Source organism: Eucyclogobius newberryi, unplaced genomic scaffold, assembly GCF_026437365.1.
Source record: "Eucyclogobius newberryi isolate DKJ021-1_F unplaced genomic scaffold, fEucNew1.0.hap1 SCAF_12, whole genome shotgun sequence".
Classification (NCBI taxonomy): Eukaryota; Metazoa; Chordata; class Actinopteri; order Gobiiformes; family Gobiidae; genus Eucyclogobius; species Eucyclogobius newberryi.
The window spans coordinates 21,490,831-21,513,155 of record NW_027315746.1 but is presented as its reverse complement, the minus strand read 5'-3'; the positions used below and the strand labels follow the sequence as shown (position 1 = coordinate 21,513,155).

The following is a 22,325-nucleotide window of genomic DNA, read 5'->3' as shown; positions in this document are numbered from 1 at the left end:
TCATCTTTTTTTGTTTTCTTATGTGCATACGTTGAATAAATACATCTCAATATCTCAACAAGGCTCAGATATGATGGCTGTAGATACCGGCACATCCAAATCTGTTTATTGGCAGATTTTTTTGTTGTTTTTAGATGATCAAAATGAGAAGTAAACAGCACAATTTGATGAGCGTAATCTGATTTCATTCTGATCACTCACTCTGATTACCTACATCCAATTTTACAGTTTGCATGTCCTTAAAATAAACTTAAGGGTTCAGAAATGTGATCATAATGCGTTTTGGTGTGCATGTAAACATAGCCAGCAAATATGATGCTAAATAAATGTAAAAATATTTTCCTCGGTGTATTTACTGGCAACCCAAATTAATGCAAATTCTAAGCAGCACCATGGAGAGGCTTCTGTCCCAGTTGTGAAAAATGCATTATAAATAGACCAGCTTTTAACACCATAGATAAAATCCTCCAGTTAAAGTTGTTCTGAATCCTGAAGGCTCGTTCAAGATCCTGGTGCCGCATTGAACGGATCAGGATCATAAACGTTTACCGTATTTTCCGCACTGTAAGGCGCACTTAAAAGCCTTTAATTTCCTCAAAAAACGACAGTGCGCTTTATAATCCAGTGCGCTTTATATATGGATGAATTCTGGCTGTGCTTAATGACCTCGAAGCGATTTTGTGTGTTTCGCTTAATGCGCCTTATAGTCCGGTGCGCCTTATATATGAAAAAAAAATAAAAAATAGACCATTCATTGTCAATGTGCCTTATAACCCAGAGTGCGCCTTATAGTGCGGAAAATACGGTACCTCAATTCGGATGGAACAAGCTCTAAACAAGAGTGAACGCTGGTCTTGAGAAGCTGCCGTTCCAAAATGCAGCGCTACAGTGTCAGCACAAACATGACACAAAATAGAAACTGTGATGCTAAAATTGTTTACAGTTTTATATCGTGTCAAATTATCATTGTGTCGCGCTCTTGTGGCCCCAATCTCGCTTCTCGTCTTGTGAGAAACTTTCGTGTTGTTGCTGGCTCAGGGGACCATAAAGTTAGAAGTCAGAAATTGAATCAAACAAACATTTCCTGCAGTTTACAGCTTTTTCGGAACGCTAGCGAAGAAAATACCTCTCCAGTCTTCGGCAACAAGCCCCTCGTACAGTTTACGGGAGCAAATCTTCAGTCCGAGCAGTTCCGACAGGGATCGACAGTACGGATTGGAGTCTAGTCAAACTATGTGAGCGTAATTATAGAGTTGCAGGGATGTGGCAGGACGGCGCTGTTTCAGACATCACCATTTCCTCCCCATCCATCACACTCAGCCAGGCGAAACCAGGCCTAAATAATCACTCCCATGCACCGGCCCCCGACACCGGCCCTCATTCAATAACACAGCTGATCACAAATGATAATTGCAATCGTGGCCGCGCATATTTGAGACTTCTGAGCCGGCGCCGCGTGGCACGAGTCGCGCGAGGAAAATGTTCCCAGAGCAGAGTCGGTTAGCGCGCTCCCAAACCAACTGTTGCCTCAAATGACATGTCCATTGACTTGAGCAAACTGGCCCAAAGGTTCAAATGCAAATTCGCTCATTAGGCTGGAGCGATTTGAAACAGTCTTTGGGAAGAAAAAAAAAAAAAATCTGACAACTCTGGAGATTGCAATGAGAGGTGGGAAATAGAAAATGGCATCTTTGTCCCACATGAGTATAAAGTTGTTGCTGTGCTAGCTGTTCATGTCGACTCAGAACACGATGTCCTTTTGAGACCTTGGCCTTTTTAAATATGAATGATTTTGAGCAAGAAATTAATTGTGTCGCTGTCCTAACTCATCAAATTTATCTTTTCTGTCCTTTTGGCCACTCAGCTCTTGCATTCACTCTCTGCGGGACATTTTTTATAACACACACAACTTCATATACATCCATGCACAATATTGGTATCATACTGTAAGTACTTTGATACTAAGGAAAAGACTCAATACTATGATCATAAACATAAACATAAACATGGACACTATTTCTCAAGACCCGCCATTCCCAACGTCATGGCCCTTTTCCTCCAAACAATCCCTCTAAGTTCAAAAGAATATGTCATGTTTTTCTTTTTTAAATGTACAAATAAGAATACTGTAGGCTCCACACGTATGTACAGTTGTTTACTGGTGGTGGGAGTAAATAAGTATTTTTACTTCTTCTCACTCCCTTTTTTGCGAGCAGCGTCAAGTTCTTGTCTTAAGCATAATTGTCAATGTACATATATTATGTCGACATTTTTCTTTTTGAGTGTTCTGCCAATTAGAGATACAGCCGTGCTCATATTCTCGGAATAAAACATTCGTTCATTCAAGAGTCTCTCAAATTTGTTCTCATGCAAAAAAACACTAAATGAGAAGCACCATGTTTCTATGTGTCACTCACAAAACTCCAGCTGACTCACTTCCTGCTGTGGTCCATTCCAATCCTTATATTACAAAAACAATCTAATACATAATTTAAACAACTAAGACTGTCTAGACCAATTAATTGACTACTGTATGTGAATGGTGAACAGCCCAAAACCCAAAAGTCCATCTATACCTCTTTCCGCTCTAACCCCTCTGCCACTTCCCACGTCTTACTCAGCACAAGCTCCACTCAAACCGTGTTTCCCGAGCCCAGATTTATTCATGCTTAATTGATAGCAAAAAAAAAAAAAAAAATGGATTATGCAAAGGTGTACTTTTTCCCACCTTTAGTGCGAACGTGGCTGCGTCGCGGTGAATAACAAATAGGCTCATTATTGAAATGTCCATCCTGCGAGCCCGTGTCATGAAAAGTAATGTGTCTCCGGCCCCCGCCCACATGTTTGGGCCCCGCTGTGATAGATGAACACTGACGCTTCAGTCGAGAGTGCTCAGCAGTGGAGCGGTCCGCCCTCTTCACTTCAGTCCCAGGAGGATCGGGCGGGGCGGGCACGACACACAGATCACTAACAGAGACAAGGAACGCCTCTTATCATGTTCTTTTTTTGTCTCTTTGCCACAACCTTGGGACTTATGATATACAAATGGAAAGAATGTATTTGTTTTTCTTTGAGGGAAATGAAATTGATTGATAGGTCGCAACGAAAACACCTGTAAATGAATGAATGTAAGATAGATATGTCTAATGTCATATTGTGGAACATTCAAAGCAAAGCAATAGCAACAATAAATGCACCTTTTATGTTTTTTACCTGTAGCATTTGATCAATTTCCCAAAAAGATTAGTTTGAACTATATTTTGTAATGTCCTTTTTAAAACAAAATTTCCATTCCATTCATATGTTCAAAGATCCTCCCACAAAAGTACAGTAAATTAACAAAGTAATGACTTCTAATGAAAAAACATTTTGCTTCAGGCTAACACTGTAACCCTGAGTACAGAACATTCTCTTAGCTGCCTATCATCCATCCCTGCTCATTCCGGGGCTTGTAGGTGTCTTAACTGACTCTGATTTGACGAGCAATCAGTTTGAGTGAATCCACTGAGGATCCAGCTGTCGGCCGCAGCCTATAGATTGGCCTGATGGATGCGTATACATTCAGGGCTTGTGGATTGACAGAGGTTGAGTGATGAGCTTACAGTTGTCAGCCACTATCTTCATTAATGTAGCCAATGCCCAGCCAGTATAATCCACTATCCTTTTCTCTAGTTATGGAACCAACCAGGATAGAGACATTTCCCCCTCTTAGTTGTTAAATAAATGTGACATATGTTCACAATGTCCCTATTCTCCTATGCTCCCAAACTCTCCAAAATGGGTTAGCTAATATTTATTTGGGGGAATCCAAAAATTGAATTCGATTTTGTTTTTTCAGCATCATAGCTGGAGTTGTATTTAGCTTCAATCCTCCTTGTCCATGAATCCTTTTTATGAGGTCTTCTCTACTCCTTCTCTGAGCCTCACAAAAACACCTCACACAATTTTGTCAATTACAACTGCATGCTTGTGTTAGCGTCGTCGTATTTCCCTATAATTCCTTCTGCTGCTAGTAGTGCTAAAACCAAATCCCAATGAAGAAACTCCTGACTGGCAATGTGTGGTTTTCAGTAAATATATATTATTTTATGTTGTAAGTACTCAAGAGCACATTTACAGGCTGATAACAACACAAATGGATCCAAAGGGAACCAAAATAACATACAAAAAAATGTAGAATACAGTATGCAAATCACTGCACGCAATGTCGAGAGACTTATTATGAAAAATGGATTTTTAGGAGCTTTTAACCATATTATAATTGTTCGCCCATGTCATTAAACCACTCAGAGTTGTGTTTTGAGTGATTTATGCATATTTGAGTAATCTGAGTCAGTCCATGTCTTCACTGTTCTCCATGTCACGCCCACAGCTCCGTACTTACTTCATTCTGCAATTCTATTTTATTGAACGTTGACGCGTGTTCTGCAGCATCATGCAGCCATTTTGGTGCAAATGAAAAGCTCTCCAAATACCACAAGGAGGAGGAAGTCCAATTCTTATAACATTTAAAACGTGTTAATTTTATTTTGACTGACATGTTTGGAGGGAATTCCTGTCGGTCACATTTTTTCATAAGTGCTCACTATTCACAAGGAGACTGTGGTAGCCAGGAAGCAAACCATTAGCATGTATTTGGGCCTCAAAACTCCTGCAATGGACACAATAAATGGATATCTTTGGCGTCAGGAATAAAGGCCATTACAACACAATGTGCACCGACACACAATGACTGCACTGACATTGTGACCGACATTCAGAAGATGGAAACCCTAGACTAGATGGGACGAGTTTAGTGCGTCATGATTTTGTATTATGTGATCGTTCTGTGCTGCTTGTGTTTCTTTGCGTATTGTTAACTTCTCTCCGTTTTTTTGTGTGTTCTGTGTTTTTTCCCTTTCTGCAAATTACAGCACTGATGCAAGGAACTCCACTCTTCACAGTACATGATCTGCTCCTGTGTGAATAGCTGTGAAAAAGGTTCCTGTGCTCTTTTGTGCTGTGGGAGATGCATCTATAGAAAAAACGTCACATTATCCTGACAGAAATCAGCTCCGCTCCTGTCTCCTGCTGTACGGTGCGCTGCAGAGAGCCCATTCCCCCTTGTCATTGTCCATAGATGTAACATTCATGTGTGGAGAGGTGCGCCCTGTCAGCTTATTGATCCAGTCCCCCCCGCTCTCCCCTTGATCCCGCACGCCACTAGTCCCTGCATTGTGTCCATATGCGAGCAGCCTGTGTTATTTTAGCCCGTGAGGATAATGGCAGGAGATCAATGTGATGAATGGCCTTTATGAGGGCTCAGTATCGATGGCTTGATGGCAGGGAGCTGAGGCTGAGAGGACCGAGGCGCTGGCTGCATATTCTAGTGTATTTTCATTTGATCCATCAGTCCAGCTCGAGCTTTGCCGGGTCTTGGCTCCGTGAACTGCAACCGGTCATTAATGCAAACATTAGGCCCTATGTGGATCCATATAGTTCCATCTCGGCGCTGATGTCCATGAAACAAAAAGGCAGTAATGATGCGCAATGACCACACTCGACAGTCAAAGTAAGAGACGGAAGATGAATTTGTATTAATGGATAAAAAGCAAGCTATTAGAGTACAGCCATAAGGTTCTATAGCTTCCACAAAGAGGTTTTAATCAATAATTTCATCTAGTGTGGCAAGTCAGCTTTTGTCTATTTGCCTTTCCTTTTGTTTGACACGTGTAATTTACTGATTTAAATGCACGTCAGCCATACATACATGTCAAAACAGTGATTAAAATAGCTATATTGGCTGGTATGTGGTTGCCAGGTTTATCTGTAATTGCTGGAACACACTATTCAACCTTTATTAAACCAAGATAAGAAAATTATATAGTGTTGTGGATAACATTTCTAAACAAACTAAATCATTTCTACAGTACAAACAGTGTCAATTTCAATACTGAGGAGTAGGGTTGACACTTAATGCTGATTTCAATACCACAACGATATCAAAAATAGACTCGACACAAAATACTTTCTTTCTGTTGCCATGTGATCTTGTACTAGTTCTGATAAAGCTCAAGATCATTATGAAACTGGTCAGGAAAGGTCAAAAAAAAAAAAAAAAAAAAAAAAAAGATACTTTATCGATTATTATCTAATTGTTGATACTTTTGACAACCTTTATTACAATTCAATTAAAATGACGTTCTGGCAGAGTGATTAACCTACCCTATATAGAGACACTATACTGTACATTCAAATGGCTTCTACTTCAAATGCGCTGCCAACATAATGCACAGGTTGACAGTTACAGTGAATGATGCATGCCAGGCACATATATAATCTATAGACACTAAATAAATTGGCACTTGTCTAAGTCGTGTGATGTGACGTGGTCCTTGAAGATAGAATGGACTCGGTGACCAGAAGATCCCATTATCAGAGAGGTGACAGGCCGTGATACTTTCATTTGTGCCTCCTCCTCTGGGTCACGTCTGCCATCGTGCTACAGCGGGGATTGAATATACATAAGTGATGTGGAGAGGGAAGGCAGGAATCTTAATGTGGACTTTAAAGATTATTGAAGCTTGTTGAAAGAAGGGGTGGAAATTTGTTATATTGTTACTCATATGTTTATTAAGTGGCAGAAGCCTTGTTTATTGTTGGAGTTCTAGCAGTATACGTTGCATATTGTTATAGTAGTTAGAAGAAGCAGAACATTATTGTAATTTAACAATTTTTCATGATTATTGACATCAGATCAAACGGTAAAATAGCTATACTCTAATTCCATTTCCACTAGCTAAACAGTTTTTAATTGTTTTTTTTTGAACATTTTTTATTTTTTTAACTGAACAAAAAGAAAAACAGAAAAAATAAGAAATGAGAACTCGGTGTAGGCAAAGGATACAAAAAAGAAAGTACGGTGGTGTCAACCAACAAAGAGTCCCATTTTTTCCATTGTTTTATTGAATTTGTCCATTTTCAAACTGAGGCCAGCGGCTATTTTTTTCATGGTGCGTCTGTCGGTTATGATGTGCGTCCTGTCCTTAATCGTCGGAGCAGTTTGTGTCATCCATTTTTTTGTGATTGCCTTCTTCCCGACTGCCAGAAGTACGCTCCAAAGACATCCGTTCATTATGTCCAAGGCGGCCAGCTTTATCAAATCAAATGTTCTGAATGAAAAAGTCAAGTTAATACGATCATAGAAAAATCATTTTTGTAATAAATTGAACAGATTTTTTCATTTTTTTATTTTATTTAACAGGGACAATGCAATCATACATAGTTACAAAACAAAGCTTGTAGCCCATGCAATGCCCACAAAGTTTATAGCCAGTGCTATATTTTCAATTCCTGTCCTTTTCTACACTTTTTTACTGATATAAAATACATAAAAACACATTTCCATTTTTATAAATAAATCAGTGGTAAATGTATACATCTACACAGCTCATTCTTCCTCACTCATGCACTTTCATAGCACTTACAAGTGGGTTCAGATTTGATGTTCTTATGATTTATTTGTGCTTCTAAAATGGCCATGATTATGTTTATTTTTAGTTTATATGATTATATTGTGACCTGAATAATTATCAATTTACCAACAAATCCATTCATCCATAATTGCAAGTGTAAATGGTCAACGTTCAAATAACAATCATCAAACTGACATGCGGTCAGTAAACCATGTAGTAAATTATAAACAGCTTGATAATAGATTGAAACTGATTCCAAACGGCAGGATTCACAAACCTAATGGAAGATTATGTGCACGCTGCAAGTACGGTTTATCTTTGACACTTTGGAGACACAAGACGTCTTCTGAAAAGTAAAAAGTAAAAACCCATTATCACACGAGCCAATGAATCTCTGGACAGATTTTTACAACGGGCATTATGAAAGACGCCTCGGGCCAGTGCACCGCGTGAAAGATGGTGGTCATTTGACTAGACGAGGGGCTGAGAAGACCCCCTCCCGTAGACTCTAGCGCCGGAGCTCAGGCCTGGCTTGTATTAATGAACAGGCGGCGCTGAAAGGGACAGGTTGCTGTAATGCTGATGAATGGTCATTATGGAGCGGAGACGAGAGGAGGGGTGTGGAGGGCGGTGGAGGCGGGTGGAGGGGGGTGGAGGGGGGTGGATGGGGGAGGAAGAGGAGGGCGTAGAGGGCTCATAGGGTGTTTTAATTTGCACCTCAGATTTCTGTAAACTCGTTCATCATGTCGCCAGGATCACGCTCCCCTCTGGGTCTTCCTCCTTTTTACTACCAGCTGCCCTCGCTCTCCCGCTAAATAGCTTGTTTTTGTCCCCAAGTTTCACAATGCCATAAAGAGGTTACACAAAATATAAAAAAGCGCTGTTTTCATTTATCACTGGATACTAAAATGGCGCCGGAGAAGTCATTGCAATGTTTTTTTACCCACAAATATACTCACACATTTTTTCAAACTTCTGCAAACACTTCTGCCTATTCTCAGTGATCTCAATAGCATCTCAGAATGTATAGCATAGAAGATATCTGCATCTAATCACATACATCAAGTGCGCATGGTTTTCAACTTTTTTTGGTGGGACCGTAGGCTTTGATTGACAGGACAGCTCAGCATAAACTAGGGGCTGAGGGAGGAAGGGAGGACATACAGTCAATTGTTGGAGTCGGGATTCAAACTCACAATAGCGTTATGTGTGCTGCCGCCTTAAAGGCGGTATGGACGATTTTTCTGCGTTTTGAGAACTCAGGCGGAAGTGCGCATGCGCACTTCCCCGAGCGGACCGATACAACACACACGTGCGTTTGTTTATTAGCGCAACGGAGAGCATCGCTCGTCTCCCGTAGATTTCTGTCCACTTCTGAGTCAGCTCGAACTGTCTTTCTCCGTCTTCATTTTGCCCCGTACACTGAAGGAACTATATTATGATAGATCCATGCGCTTAGGCACGCGGAAACGTGGGGACGAGCCTGACGCGGCTGCAGGTGAGCGATAGGTGTGTTTTATGATTGATACGTGGCAGGACAAATGATTTATCCACGCCACGAGGAAATATGATAAAAAATTTGCTGAAAAAAATCGTCCATACCACCTTCAAGCACTCGACATGCACATGAATTATAGTTTTATACCAATCAAGTTGCCCACTGAGGAGGGTCCACACTACACGACTGGACTGAGTGATTACAGAGTCTGAAAGAGTTCACACTACACCGCTCTAACAACTTGAGACACTTTTATCCTACAAAATACAATCAATAATCCACAAAAACAACTTTATAGTCTATGATAATTATATAAATGGTTTATTACCAGTATTATTAATATTCATACTTTATTTAGGCTGTTATGTTTCCTGACTTTTACTTGGCTAAACAATGTCATGATGTGGATGATCTCTAGACCAGGGGTCCTCAACCTTTTTTGCACCACGGACCGGAATAATGTAGGTTTTATTTTCACGGACCGGTGTGCCAGGTTATGCGTGAAAGTGGGCGGGGCTTGGGCTTCCATTCGATTCAGCTCGGAAGGCAAAACGTTCTCAATAGACGCGTTTGTACATTATTAAGACGTCTATTCCAAAAGATCCGAATTGGAGTAACATAAGGTACAGCTACACGTGTCCTCACTGTTCTTCTGACTGGTGGAAGCTCATCACATAAATATGGCAGTCAGCAGAGTTCTTCCCTCAAATATACGTTTAAGATCGCCGTCATTTTCAATCTCCAACAGCTGATCCTCTTGTTGCACATGCTCGATTCGCCCGCTTTAAGCACGAATGGGTCGCGGATCCATTCACGTGCAGTTCATGGATCTTTTGCGCATGGGAAGTAGCGCTCAAACTCTTGTAAAAGTAAAAACAGGTGATCACGTAGCAGTTGCAGAATTCTTGCCCAGGAGACGTGTCCTCCAAAATCCTCGCTGGCTCCTCGTCTGCTCCTCACTTGGCCTTTTCCCCTTTGCAAAAATGCTCTCCAAAGACTTTTGTTTTTCACTCATTTTTGCGAGCGTACTTTTGAGCAGCGTGTTTGATGCGACGCGTCCGCGATGACGTATCATGTATAATGCACGTATCAGTTATGTTCTCACGCAGGACAAGAGCAGATATATCCACAGACGAGCTTATTAGTGTCATGAGGGACAGGCCAAAGTTACGTCAGAGAAGATGCTGTCACTGATAGACTATTTCCAGTTTTTGTACGGCCCGGTAGCAAATGCGCTGCGGACCGGTACCGGTCCCCGGCCCGGTGGTTGGGGACCCCTGCTCTAGATGATCTAAAATAGACATTAAAAGTGGGAGCCACAAGAGGAGGAGAAAAGAGGAGGAGGGGTGAACCATGCAGCGAGTGTTTGCTTTTAACAGTGCTTCAGCTCTGGTTGTAAGTGTAAATGTAATGTGTGTGCTCTTTATTATTACTCTGATGTTTAGGCAGGAATATTAAGCAGACGCCTTGCTGTTGCCATTGTGTGTGTATTGTTCTTTCTGTAGAGACAAAAAATAGAAAGGTTTAGCCCAGACGCACACATCTTTCTAAACCTATAAACACTAATTCAACAAAACCTCTAAATTACACTCTAAAGTAAGGCAATCGTAGGATGCCAGAAGAGAACAGCACTGCCTTTTGTTTCTTTATAAGGCTCTCGCTCTCTCTTTGCCTTATTATTTATCAAGTTTGCTGAACACCAGATCAAGTATTCATCAATTGAGATCTTAGGACATTCTTAAATTACAGTCGCATAGACGCAGCACAGAATAATGAAAAAGGCTTTCAGAAATGCTGCTTCCTGTGGAACAGAACCCAGAGTTCTTTTAAATTAAGTTATGTTATGCCTTTTTATGAATTCAAAGCACTGGTTAAAAACTACCCACAATGCTGTGCTCTTGCTTTGTATAATTGTATCCAATGTTTTTAGTGTAAGTGTATATGTATTTGTTAATTGTGTTAATTGTTCTATTGTTGAATGTTTTATTGGCATTTTATCTGTATATCCTGTTTGTTTGTTTGTTTGTTTGTTTGTTTGTTTGTTTGACTTGTTTTATGTTGTGTGAACAGGGCGCTCTTGTAAATGAGAACTTGTTCTCAAGGGCCCTCCTGATATATTCCTAAATAAAAGTTATACTAACAAAGGTTTTCTCAAATGCTGTTAATTGTAAATTATCTTTTCTTTGTACATATAAAAGTTATGGAATTTCCTTGTATAATGTCATAATTATTATTCTGGAAGTCAATTATTATACACTTTAATGTAATAAGACCTGGCCCTAATGGTGAAATATGTGACTATATATGATAGAACAATCTTATTGGTCAGCAAGAGGAGGAGACATACGATATAGTGTTATGCCTGTATCACTTGGGGATCTGCTTACCTAAAGTCACTGTGATAGATTTCCGTCATCTACAAAAAGCAGAACCTAATAATTTTCCTCTATGGATTTGTACACTGCCTAACAACAGTTAAATGGAGTATTACCCCTAAAATGTCTGCACGTCCTTCATACATTTTAACCAGCAATAGATATATTTCCCTTTAAGTGATTTTTCTCCAGCAATTCTCAGTGAATCCAGCCAAAAGTTAATAGCACATTTTCATCATGTTTTCGGAGTTAAGACCCTGGGGTGGGTTCTGACGCTCATCCAACATACTTTTTCTGGGTCACACCTGCCAGTGAAGGCCGCTGCTGTATCAGTGTGCAGTCTGCATGCTAATCTACTACTGTGAACCTCTTTTTGGCTAACGCACACTAGCAGTTCTGTCGCTCTAATTGTTATTCAGCAGCCTATAATCTTGAATTTGTCACACACCTTATTTTCGTAACCCACAGACGGCAACATCCAAAGTAATTACTAGGTTTGTCCTTAAACAGTGGCGTGTGCAAACTACTGCTGTGAGAGCAAGAATAAGTGTTATTTTTTACTCTTTGAGAAATGCTTTATGGCTCAGTGAAATGATAGACAATTGTGTATTCTCAGTGGATGCATAAACTCCAAAAAACTGGCCGGTGAAATCTTTTTGTTAATCCAGGAAGTGGACTCAAATGCCTGGCCTTGGGGAGTTTGTTAATACGAGTACAAATTCTGAGCAGCTTAACTTGTATTAACGTGCTTTATCTACAGTTTTGTGTTTACAAAAAGGAGAGCGAAATGCGTTGAATCACATGTTGCGTGAGTTTGGAAATTTCGTAGTAATTACTTGTTTTATCATTGTTGACATTTCTCCATGGTTACAGCATCTGTCCTTCTCATACACAGCATTATCAGTGTCCTTCCCCTGGTCACCTTGTCTCACAGACGAGGTTTGCTATAGATTGTCTGAGCTATTATCTAAACCTCCTTGTGTAGAAGCTTAGGCTGACTTAAATAAACAATACTACCACAGTGTGTTGTGATGAGTGTTCAAATATCCTGCTCTCGTACTGATGGTAAATAAACACATCCGGTTGCTCTCTTTGTAACTGTAGGACTTGTTAGGACAGGAGTCTATAAACTTTAACAACAAAAAGCTCCCTTGGCCCGTTTTAAACCAAATAAAAGTCAGAAAGATCCGCAAGTATTATTTCAATTGAGACACAGGTAATGACACATTTATTTAAAACAATCATATGTCAACTGTTTACAGCTATTAATCAATTCTAAAGAAAATCAATATTGGAATGTATTGGAGCGGGCGGGGGGTCCAAGGGTTCTCCCCCAGGAAACATCTGAGGAAACGATATGTCATTTCTAGTGCATTTTATATGTAATATGTATAACTGCAACCTACCTCTACCTAATGTGGAGGTAAAACTACTAACTTTTAAATTCTGTTAATATTTGGCATTGCTTTGTTGCAGAAAGATATTTTTGTTTTTCTACAAAATACAAAAATACAAACTTAATGAATAACACAGACTAATATATACATTTTTTCCTCACCTTTTTTGTTCAATCAAAGTACAAAGACCCACAGCAGAGGCTTAAGAGAAGCACATTTGGCTCTTGAGACAGTTGTTACAGACTCCTGCGTTTATACAACACTTATTTTCCCCCTAACAATCATTATGAAAGAGAAGAGGTGTTTCTGAACCAAAACAACTAATGAATTTCAAAGAATATGCTAATAATTTTTCCCTTTGTTTCCCAGTGGGAGGAGGTGAGCGGCTACGACGAGAACCTGAACACCATCCGGACGTACCAGGTGTGCAACGTTTTCGAGCCCAGCCAAAACAACTGGCTCCTCACCACCTTTATCGACCGGCGCGGCGCTCAGCGCATCTACGTGGAGATCCGCTTCACCGTACGGGACTGTAGCTCTATCCCGAATGTCCCAGGGTCGTGCAAGGAGACGTTTAACCTTTACTACTACGAGACCGACGCCGTAATCGCCACCAAAGGAACCGCATTTTGGATGGAGGCTCCTTATCTGAAAGTGGACACAATCGCAGCCGACGAGAGCTTCTCACAGGTGGACTTCGGCGGACGACTCATGAAGGTCAATTCAGAGGTGCGAAGTTTCGGACCTTTGTCGAAAAACGGTTTCTACCTCGCTTTCCAGGACTACGGGGCCTGCATGTCCCTTCTGTCCGTCCGGGTTTTTTACAAGAAGTGCCCGAGCGTGGTTCAAAACTTTGCAATTTTCCCCGAGACGCTGACGGGAGCGGAGAGCACGTCGCTGGTCATCGCCAGAGGGATGTGCATTGCTAATTCTGAGGAGGTGGATGTCCCTATAAAGCTGTACTGTAATGGAGACGGAGAGTGGATGGTTCCTATCGGGAGCTGCACGTGCAAAGCTGGATTCGAGCCGGACAACGGGAACGTATGCCGCGGTGAGTAACGAACAATTAAACCAATCCAACGTCTAAACTAGTTAATTCTGTTTAGTTGAATGCCAGATTAAAAAAGTCCAGGACGGCTCAAGGGCCAAATTATCCAGAATAATCTTGGCGACAGGTTGAGACAACTTGCGACTCTAGCAGTACATTGTGTCTTTTCTTACATTGCACAATATTTTCCTTAGTACATGGTATTATTTTGATCGCTCGGGTAGAAAATGATTTCCCGATCCAGTGCAACAAGAATGTAGAATGGACGATTCCCACGAAAGCATCTTAAAGCTTTGTCAAACACCTCTTCCTATTACGTCTTGAGCGCTCCTTGTATCAGTTCTCCGCACTCTTTCCTTTCACTCATGCTCTTTGATATTGACGGACTACTCATATTACAAAAACATCACGTTTCCGTAGTCTCGACATGAAGTAGTTTTATTTTTGGCATGCGTACGGTGTGACAAGACATCTGCGTACCTTGGATCACAGTTTTCTGCACCATTTGAGGGGCTGATCCGATTGTGTTTCTCGCGTTTTGCTGAGCGCGACAAGGCCTCCCCCTCTCCCCATTTCCCTTGATAGCACCCATCTCCGTCTCTCTACAAAGGCGCATTAGCATTGATTCTTAATCTTTAGCGAGCGGCTGCCGTCTGTGTTGCCTACTTTGCAGATGGCGAGGGGTTTGATGCTGCTTGGTACGGTGCATTGAACGCTCGGAAGGAAAGGCACGACTCCATTCTGAAAACATTTAGACACGGCGTTAAATGGAAGTACGCTATCAAGTCATTCCAGTCCAATTGACAGTATAGACAAGAAATGTATAATAATTGTATTTGATCCATTTTTTTCCTCGTTTTGAACTTCAATTTGGCTTGATTACCGTATTTTCTGAACTATAAGTCGCAACTTTTTTCATAGTTTTGGCCGTTTTTATATTTATATTTATATACTTATACAACTTATGTGTGATATTATTTGTTATTTTCACACTTGCAACTGCATTTCATACTCCAGTGCAACTTATATATGTTTTTTTCTTCTCCATTATGCATTTTTTGGCCGGTGCGACTTATAGTCCAGAAAATACAGTACATTTAAAAAGTTGAGATTAGGGGGATAGGGTGATAGGATGATAGGGTGATAGGGTAATAGGGTGATAGGGTGATAGGGTGATAGGGTGATAGGGTGATAGGGGTAGGATGATAGGATGATAGGGTGATAGGGTAATAGGATGATAGGGTAATAGGGTGATAGGGTGATAGGGGTAGGATGATAAGATGATAGGGTGATAGGGTGATAGGGATAGGATGATAGGGTGATAGGGTGATAGGGTAATAGGGTAATAGGGTAATAGGGTAATAGGATGATAGGGTGATAGGGTAATAGGGTGATAGGGTAATAGGGTGATAGGGTAATAGGGTGATAGGGTAATAGGGTGATAGGATGATAGGATGATAGGGTGATAGGGTAATAGGGTGATAGGGTGATAGGGGTAGGGTGATAGGATGATAGGATGATAGGGTGATAGGGGTAGGGTGATAGGATGATAGGATGATAGGGTGATAGGGTAATAGGGTGATAGGGTAATAGGGTGATAGGGTAATAGGATGATAGGGTGATAGGGTGATAGGGGTAGGGTGATAGGGTGATAGGGGTAGGATGATAGGATGATAGGGTGATAGGGTGATAGGGTGATAGGGTGATAGGGATAGGATGATAGGGTGATAGGGTGATAGGGTAATAGGGTGATAGGGTAATAGGGTAATAGGGTAATAGGATGATAGGGTGATAGGGTAATAGGGTGATAGGGTAATAGGGTGATAGGGTAATAGGGTGATAGGGTGATAGGATGCTTCGCCTTGCCTTGATCTTAAATGCACAGTTCACTAATTGCAGAACCAGAACTTCTTGCTAGTGGAATGGTTTATTTCTTTTGACATCTGTGCTCCGACGTTTAGAATTGATGCTTCAATAGACGGTTCAAAGCAGCGAATAAAAAGCCTTGACTTAAATTTTCCTTGGTCACCTTCTGTCCCCTCTGCCTGTCCTCTATCGCACTCTTCCATCCACATACTCACAAAGCCACAGCGCGCCCAAGGTTGTGTCGATAATATGCAGACTTGGGGGCTTTTCGCGAGGGTCTGTACTTGCCTGGCCTCCTCCAGAGCTTTGGGGGCAGAAATGTGTGGCGCTCCGATAAGATTGACTGACGCAGATCAATAAGCAGATATAAGCGGGGCACATATCTGACTGTGTGCACTGTATCTCAGGCGCCGTCTGAGAGGCAGAGCTAATGAAATTACTTTATAGGTGCAACTTAATGTATTCGACTTTATGTTTAAGTGCTTATTTCATCTCATTCTAATGTCGATAATATTCACAGGTCATTTAATTCCACATTACCGTCTCTGTATGGCTGTTTTCCTTGCATGGTAAATTAAGTTGAGAACAGAAAAAGAACCTTTGTGAGTCATGTTTGCATATTTTCAGATCAGCAACATATTATTGGTCCATATCCTTGTAATATAAATCTTTCTATTTAAGTCTACGCTGTGCAAGAACAATACTTTTCAGCTTGTTTTTCAGCTAAACCTCTCGTCTTTGTTCGCATTACAGCAAATTCAATTAAATTTTCTCTAAATGTTTGACATTTAAACGCCCCAAATCTTTGTACGCTGCTTCGTTTTAAAGTTTTCTGTGATGTTACCTACCTTAACCTGCACTGCAGCTTTTTCACAATATTTATAAAGAACTTGCAAGAGACTATACAGAAAATCTCTTTTGGCACATTCTCTGGAGACAACTCCCTGTTATCTGTGCACATTGAACGGCCTCTTCTATTAGAGTAATTATCATCAAGCATACAGTTATCAATTATTCAAACACACTCTGTAGTAATTCTATATAGCAAGTGTGTGCAGGCAATAAATTAAAGGTCGATGCATGCACTAACAAGTAATTGGCCATTAGCACGGTTCCCTTCATGGACCACTTCCAAAGGTTTAAGAGTTTCAAATGGAACTTGTTGAGTGATTTTGGACTCTATGTTGGGCAATAGATTTCAGTTTAAATACTAGGCGGAACAGAACAGGGAATTCTTATTTTTCATTTACACTAAAAAGTTTGTTTGTTATCTGCCAATGATACATTCCACTCTTTTGTGCAGATGTACATTTATTTGAGTAAAGCTATTCATTACCCTGAATGGAATTGCATTTTTAAAGATACCCATACATATAGTCTTAATCAGTGATGAAATTATCAGAATCAGAATCAGACGGGGGTTTATTGCCATTGTCGGTGAACAGAATTCACAAACTAGGAACTTGTTTTAGCATTAAGGTGCAACATACAACAATGAATAATCATTGTAGCAAAATATATCAAAAAGGGCATGCATAAAAACTATTTTTATGTAGCTGTACTTGAAATCGTAGAAAAGGATTCAGTTGTAGTCATCTTTATTTAGAAAAACAAGACGTTTCGACTCTCATCCAAGAGTCATTCACAATCTGTGGATCTAGTCCTAAAACAGATATTTATGATATTTTGAGTATGATATTAGTTTGTTTACAGTTTTGCTTGAAACTACTCTTCTTTTCTATCTAACAGCGCTGTAATGGGCTATATATAATATATATATATATATAATATATATATATATATATATCCTACTGTGAGCTGGCTGTAGCTCCCTCATCACTGATGAGTACCAGATTAGCATCAGAATACAGGGGGCTTCTCCCGCCCCAGGGCTTCACAAAACTATTGTATATGTCCATTTTGTAGTGTCTAGATGACTACAACTGAATCTTTTTCTACAATGGAACACTTCTGGACAAATGTGGATTTACATCAATTTGTTTACTTGAAGTTACTTTGACAGGGGATACTTTTAACATCAATACATTTGAGAGCAGGTATTTGTACTTTTTCTCTGTACTTTACTGAACTGTATTGAAAATAATGGACATTTGTTGATCAAAGATTTATCAAAGTAGTGACATCTTTATGTTTTACTCTTAAAGTCAATTTTCAAATGGTGTATTTTTTAATTAAATCAATTTTCTTTTTGCTCACTAACTCACAAATTAGCATTTCTTGCCTTGAAATGCATCTAATACAACTAATTTACTTCACTTTACACTCTAAATATATAACTTTTTTGTTCAGTCTAAAAACCACTGGTTGACTTATTCCCAAAACATAAAGCGAGCATGTAACGACTTTCACTCATACAGTCTTTAACATGACGAGCCAGAACAACCCAGCGCCTGTCTATTAATTACACCGCCTTGTTAATCTTTACGGTGGGTATTTCATTTGCGCTGACATAATGGTATAGTTATATTGAAAAGTGAAGTTAATTGGATGTATAAGAGTGATTCCATTGCACCCTCAGCGCATAGTGACATGTGTATTTGAGCCACTTCAGCCTGATTGCGCTCCTCCAATCAATACGTGGCAAATTAATCTCCGAGCGCACGCCGTGTGCTGCTGGCTGTTCCAGTTAGTATTGTCGGACCATGTTGAGCCCTTCTGTATATGCCAGTGCGCCCGCGTCATTAGCGTCTCCCCAGCTCCCACACCATCCATTTGGGTAACCCTCGATCTCCGGATGCGCTCTCCCCCCCGCTCTCCCCTATGGCTCTGTAAGCAGCCTGCTAAATATTTTATTACCTTGCTGTTAAATGGAGCGTGGCCAATTCTAAATAGCTACCCTCCACCAGTGAGGAGCCCGGGATCGTGCTTGTCCTTCTCAGCTAATAAAACAGTGATTTGGTGACTTTGCTGAAGTCGTCATGCGCTCACAATGTTCCCGTTTCCCGCTGAGTGATTTATGCAATCACCTTGGTTACTTAGCTTTTCTTCAAGCTACGTTTTTATTTTTCACTATTATTATCATGGATCATTTTAATGCGCCTTACAAGTCAATAAACGCCCCGCTAGGATAATCTTTCAGATGTTTAAAACTCAAAAGCAAACCGCGGCTAATTGTCTCAAAAGTTGGGGGAACAAAACAATGAAATTCAATACTTTTTTATTATCAACATTTTGTTATCAACTCTTCTCATCGAGAGCCAAAAGAAATTGAATCCTTTAGGCCACCAATATATCAAAGTCTTTATGTTTGAACCGACACATGGCCTTGACTAGACTGAAGTGTACACACTGAAGATAGTGTACTTAAGATAAGATAAGATATTCCTTTATTGTCCCACATGGGGAAATTTCATTGGTGCAACGCAGGTAGATACAGAGGTAGATTGAGGTATTTAATTGTTCTAAATGTTGAATTAATACTTTACTTTAAGACATTTTAGTGCAATTTCTCAGCTACTGCTACACACATTGTACCTTAGTGTTTTAACTCATCCTGACAGTAATCTATTATATGTTTTAAGAGCTGTAGGCTGGTTTAAAGCTTTCTCTAAGTACCAAGGAAACTGACTGTAAATTAAAACTAATTAGTTAATTTGCACAAAACAGTGCCATTTTAAAAAGTAATCAGAGGCTTGAATTTTACTCTTTTTTATAGTAATGTATAGTAAAAAGCCAACTATATTTGACTACAATCAAAATATTATTCCATCCCGCCATGATCCATTCCACTCAACGTGATAATATCTGTAGAATTTTCTGTCCTCTATGGTTGGATTAAAGTAGAGCTGTATTCTTTAGTCAATTGGTTGTGGGTTTCTTTGTCGATCCATTTTTTTATCCTTCAACTATTTTAATGGATGGTAAGGATTTACATCGATAACAGCAGAAAGGAGAAAGCATTGAGTGAGTTAACTGGAGTTTTGGGAGTTACAGTTTAATCTGTCTTTTCATTTATGAAGATGTAGCCTACTTCTCTAGTGTTTTGGTTTTTGCATGCAATATTTTACTTATATTTAACCAGGTAAAAGCCAAGATTGCAAAACTTGCAGCGCACAATTATAAGAAAAATTACAAATTCAAACTAAGAAACTATGTTTAAAAGAACAGACAATTTCCATAAGATTCTTGGTCTCATTTTTCTTTTTAAATAGTATAAAAACCCTTCAATGAAACCAGCTCACGCAATCTCAGTTCAGATTGGAGACTGTTCCAAGCTGTGGGAGCAGCATAGCAGAAGGCTCACTTTCCCTGTCAGATGAGTCTCAGCTCCCTGCACCAGGACGCTCAGTGCACGACCACGTCAAAGCTCCTTTGAGTTGATTAGCTGCACAGAGCCTCTCTTTACGTGACGACAGCACAAGTTGAATGTGATCTTTCTTTTGCACCTTCTCTTGTCACTTTGCAGATATAGTACTGGCTTTCCTCTTATACTCTGCATTCCCTCAGCCTGTTTTTCACCCATAATTCAACCCAGAACTCGTATATTTACTTTGGTTGAGCTTTTATGTAATTCCTCAGTACGATGGCCCTATAGGTTTACCCAATCTCCAGATATTTCCTCTCAGTGTCGAGCTTCAGTGGTTTTTTGACACGCTGGCACATTAATATTACAAATATTCAAATAACTTTATTTAACATTCTGCAAGCTGACAGTGGCAGCGGGAGGGTCACAGCCCATTGAGCAAGTGCGCTTCCCTGGGCTAAGTGCCGATTCATCATGGCCGCCTTACTGCTGTCTAATGGCTAGCATCATGGGGCCGCGGCACATCGCACACACATCTCTGGGACACGCTCAACACAAAGTATTAGTTCCTCCATGTGTGGATTATTAAAATGTTAAATGCAGTGTCCCAGGCCCATTTGTCACAATATTAACCCTGGTCTTAAACTTAATAAACCCAATAAATGCAACTTAAAAGTATTGTTGTCATAGCTGTTAAATATAACGCTTCTTTGCAAAAGTTCTGCAGGATCAATAAGAACCTAAACTTTTCCAAAAATGTACAAACTTTTGGGAATGAGGATACTTTTGTCATTATGAAAACCTACAATGCTTTTATAACATCTCCACAGTGTGAAGTTATTTGTTTTCTCAGTTTTTGATTTTGTTTGATTTTAACAATCATCCAGTGAAAATTAGGTGAGCGATTGGAGTCCAACACGAGCATCTGCAATTTGTGCTCACTCCAGTCACAGTAATGTTGGTTTGAGCAGGACTGGCATTTGGCGAACATTTAGCCAAGTAACCATGTGGACTGATAAAAGGAGCCGCCAAATGTGATTGCTTTATCTGGCGAATGAGGCCGAACGAGAAATCAGGCCTGGAAGTGTTCAAAGTAGCCAAAACATTAAGACTATTATTTCTCCAGTGTATGAAGATGTGTTTGTGTAATTTAAACAAAGTACTGCTTAAATGTCCAGAGAATACATTCTAGGGATGTCAAGATTATTCAGTTAATCAGATAATCACAGTGTAATCATAAGAACTAAAAAAAAAAATATTGTTGGAATGGTAGACTGGAAGAATGAATAAATACTCCAAAAAAAGTACATCAGAAAAAGATTATTGCCTTTGTCAGTGAACAAAATTCAGTTTCGGTGTTAAGCCAACATATAACAATAATAATAGCAAAAGTATATCAAATCAAATAAGCCATGCATACATTAAGAATTTATTAATACAATCAAAATAAACTTGGTCTGTACCATGTACAGATGTTAGAAATAGTACAATGAATCATTGCACTCTTATCTGGCTGTTTAAGTGACAATTTCTTGACTTTTCTTGACTTTTTCATTCAGAAATTTAGATTTTAAGACAAATAAAGGATCTTACTCTGCCAACAATTGTGGATAATCACAAATAATATCATCCGCACTCTAGCCTCATAGTTGCTTTTATAGAACTCCACCTCCAGTGTGGTAGAAAATAAACAGTAGAAAATGTGTTCTGTTTTGTCATGTAATTTAACGATTCATTTATAAAACGCTGCTCTTAAAAGCATCTGGCACACAACATGCAGAAAGATGCCCACAGCTATTAAATCCAATTCCAGTCCATTTGGCCTTGTCGGCTTTTCCGTTCCACATTTTACCCTAGTTTAATTGACGCGCTCATGTGTGGCCACAAACAATTTTTTTCCTTCCAACCTTGCTCCACTAAGTCACCTTGAAGCCCAATCAAGCCACTATCTGACTCTGTGGCGTCAGTCCATCTTTTGCAAAGCATCGGAATACGACGTTGGTGAGGATGGAACGAGTCGGTTTCCATGGGGTTTAGGACGCTGGAGCAAATGCATGACCAAAACAATGACTGCATGAAAAGAAGGCCCGACCAGTGAGAGGATAACGACCCGCACACATATGCAGCCTCTCTAATGATGCTCGGGAATCTATCCAGTTTTGTTCGCGCAGCGGTAAAAAAGCCAGCGCACACGGAGTCCTTTGAAAGCCCCACACAGAGCAAAGTCCTATTATTTGGCACTTTCTGTCCTGGCCCATTCACAGGCCGTGTTTTGTCTGCTTTCTTCACCTTCACTTTCTATGGAGGTCATATGTGTGGTCAGCGTTTTTTTTTTTTTTTTTTTTCATTCCCAAAGGCTTTTCATTGCAGCGCCAGAACATCTTTGAGAGAGTCTTTATTTTTTTGACCCCTGCATGTTCTGA

General features: G+C 40.0%; 1 protein-coding gene across 2 annotated transcripts in view; it reads left to right on the top strand.

Moving 5' to 3' along the window:
• Positions 1-22,325, top strand: part of ephb1 (EPH receptor B1) — a 250,745-nt gene that overhangs the window by 85,874 nt on the left and 142,546 nt on the right. For both annotated transcript variants that reach the window (XM_072441429.1, XM_072441428.1), the window contains exon 3: positions 13,094-13,775. In XM_072441429.1, coding sequence (XP_072297530.1) covers positions 13,094-13,775 — 682 coding nt within the window. The remainder of the gene's footprint in view (positions 1-13,093; positions 13,776-22,325) is intronic.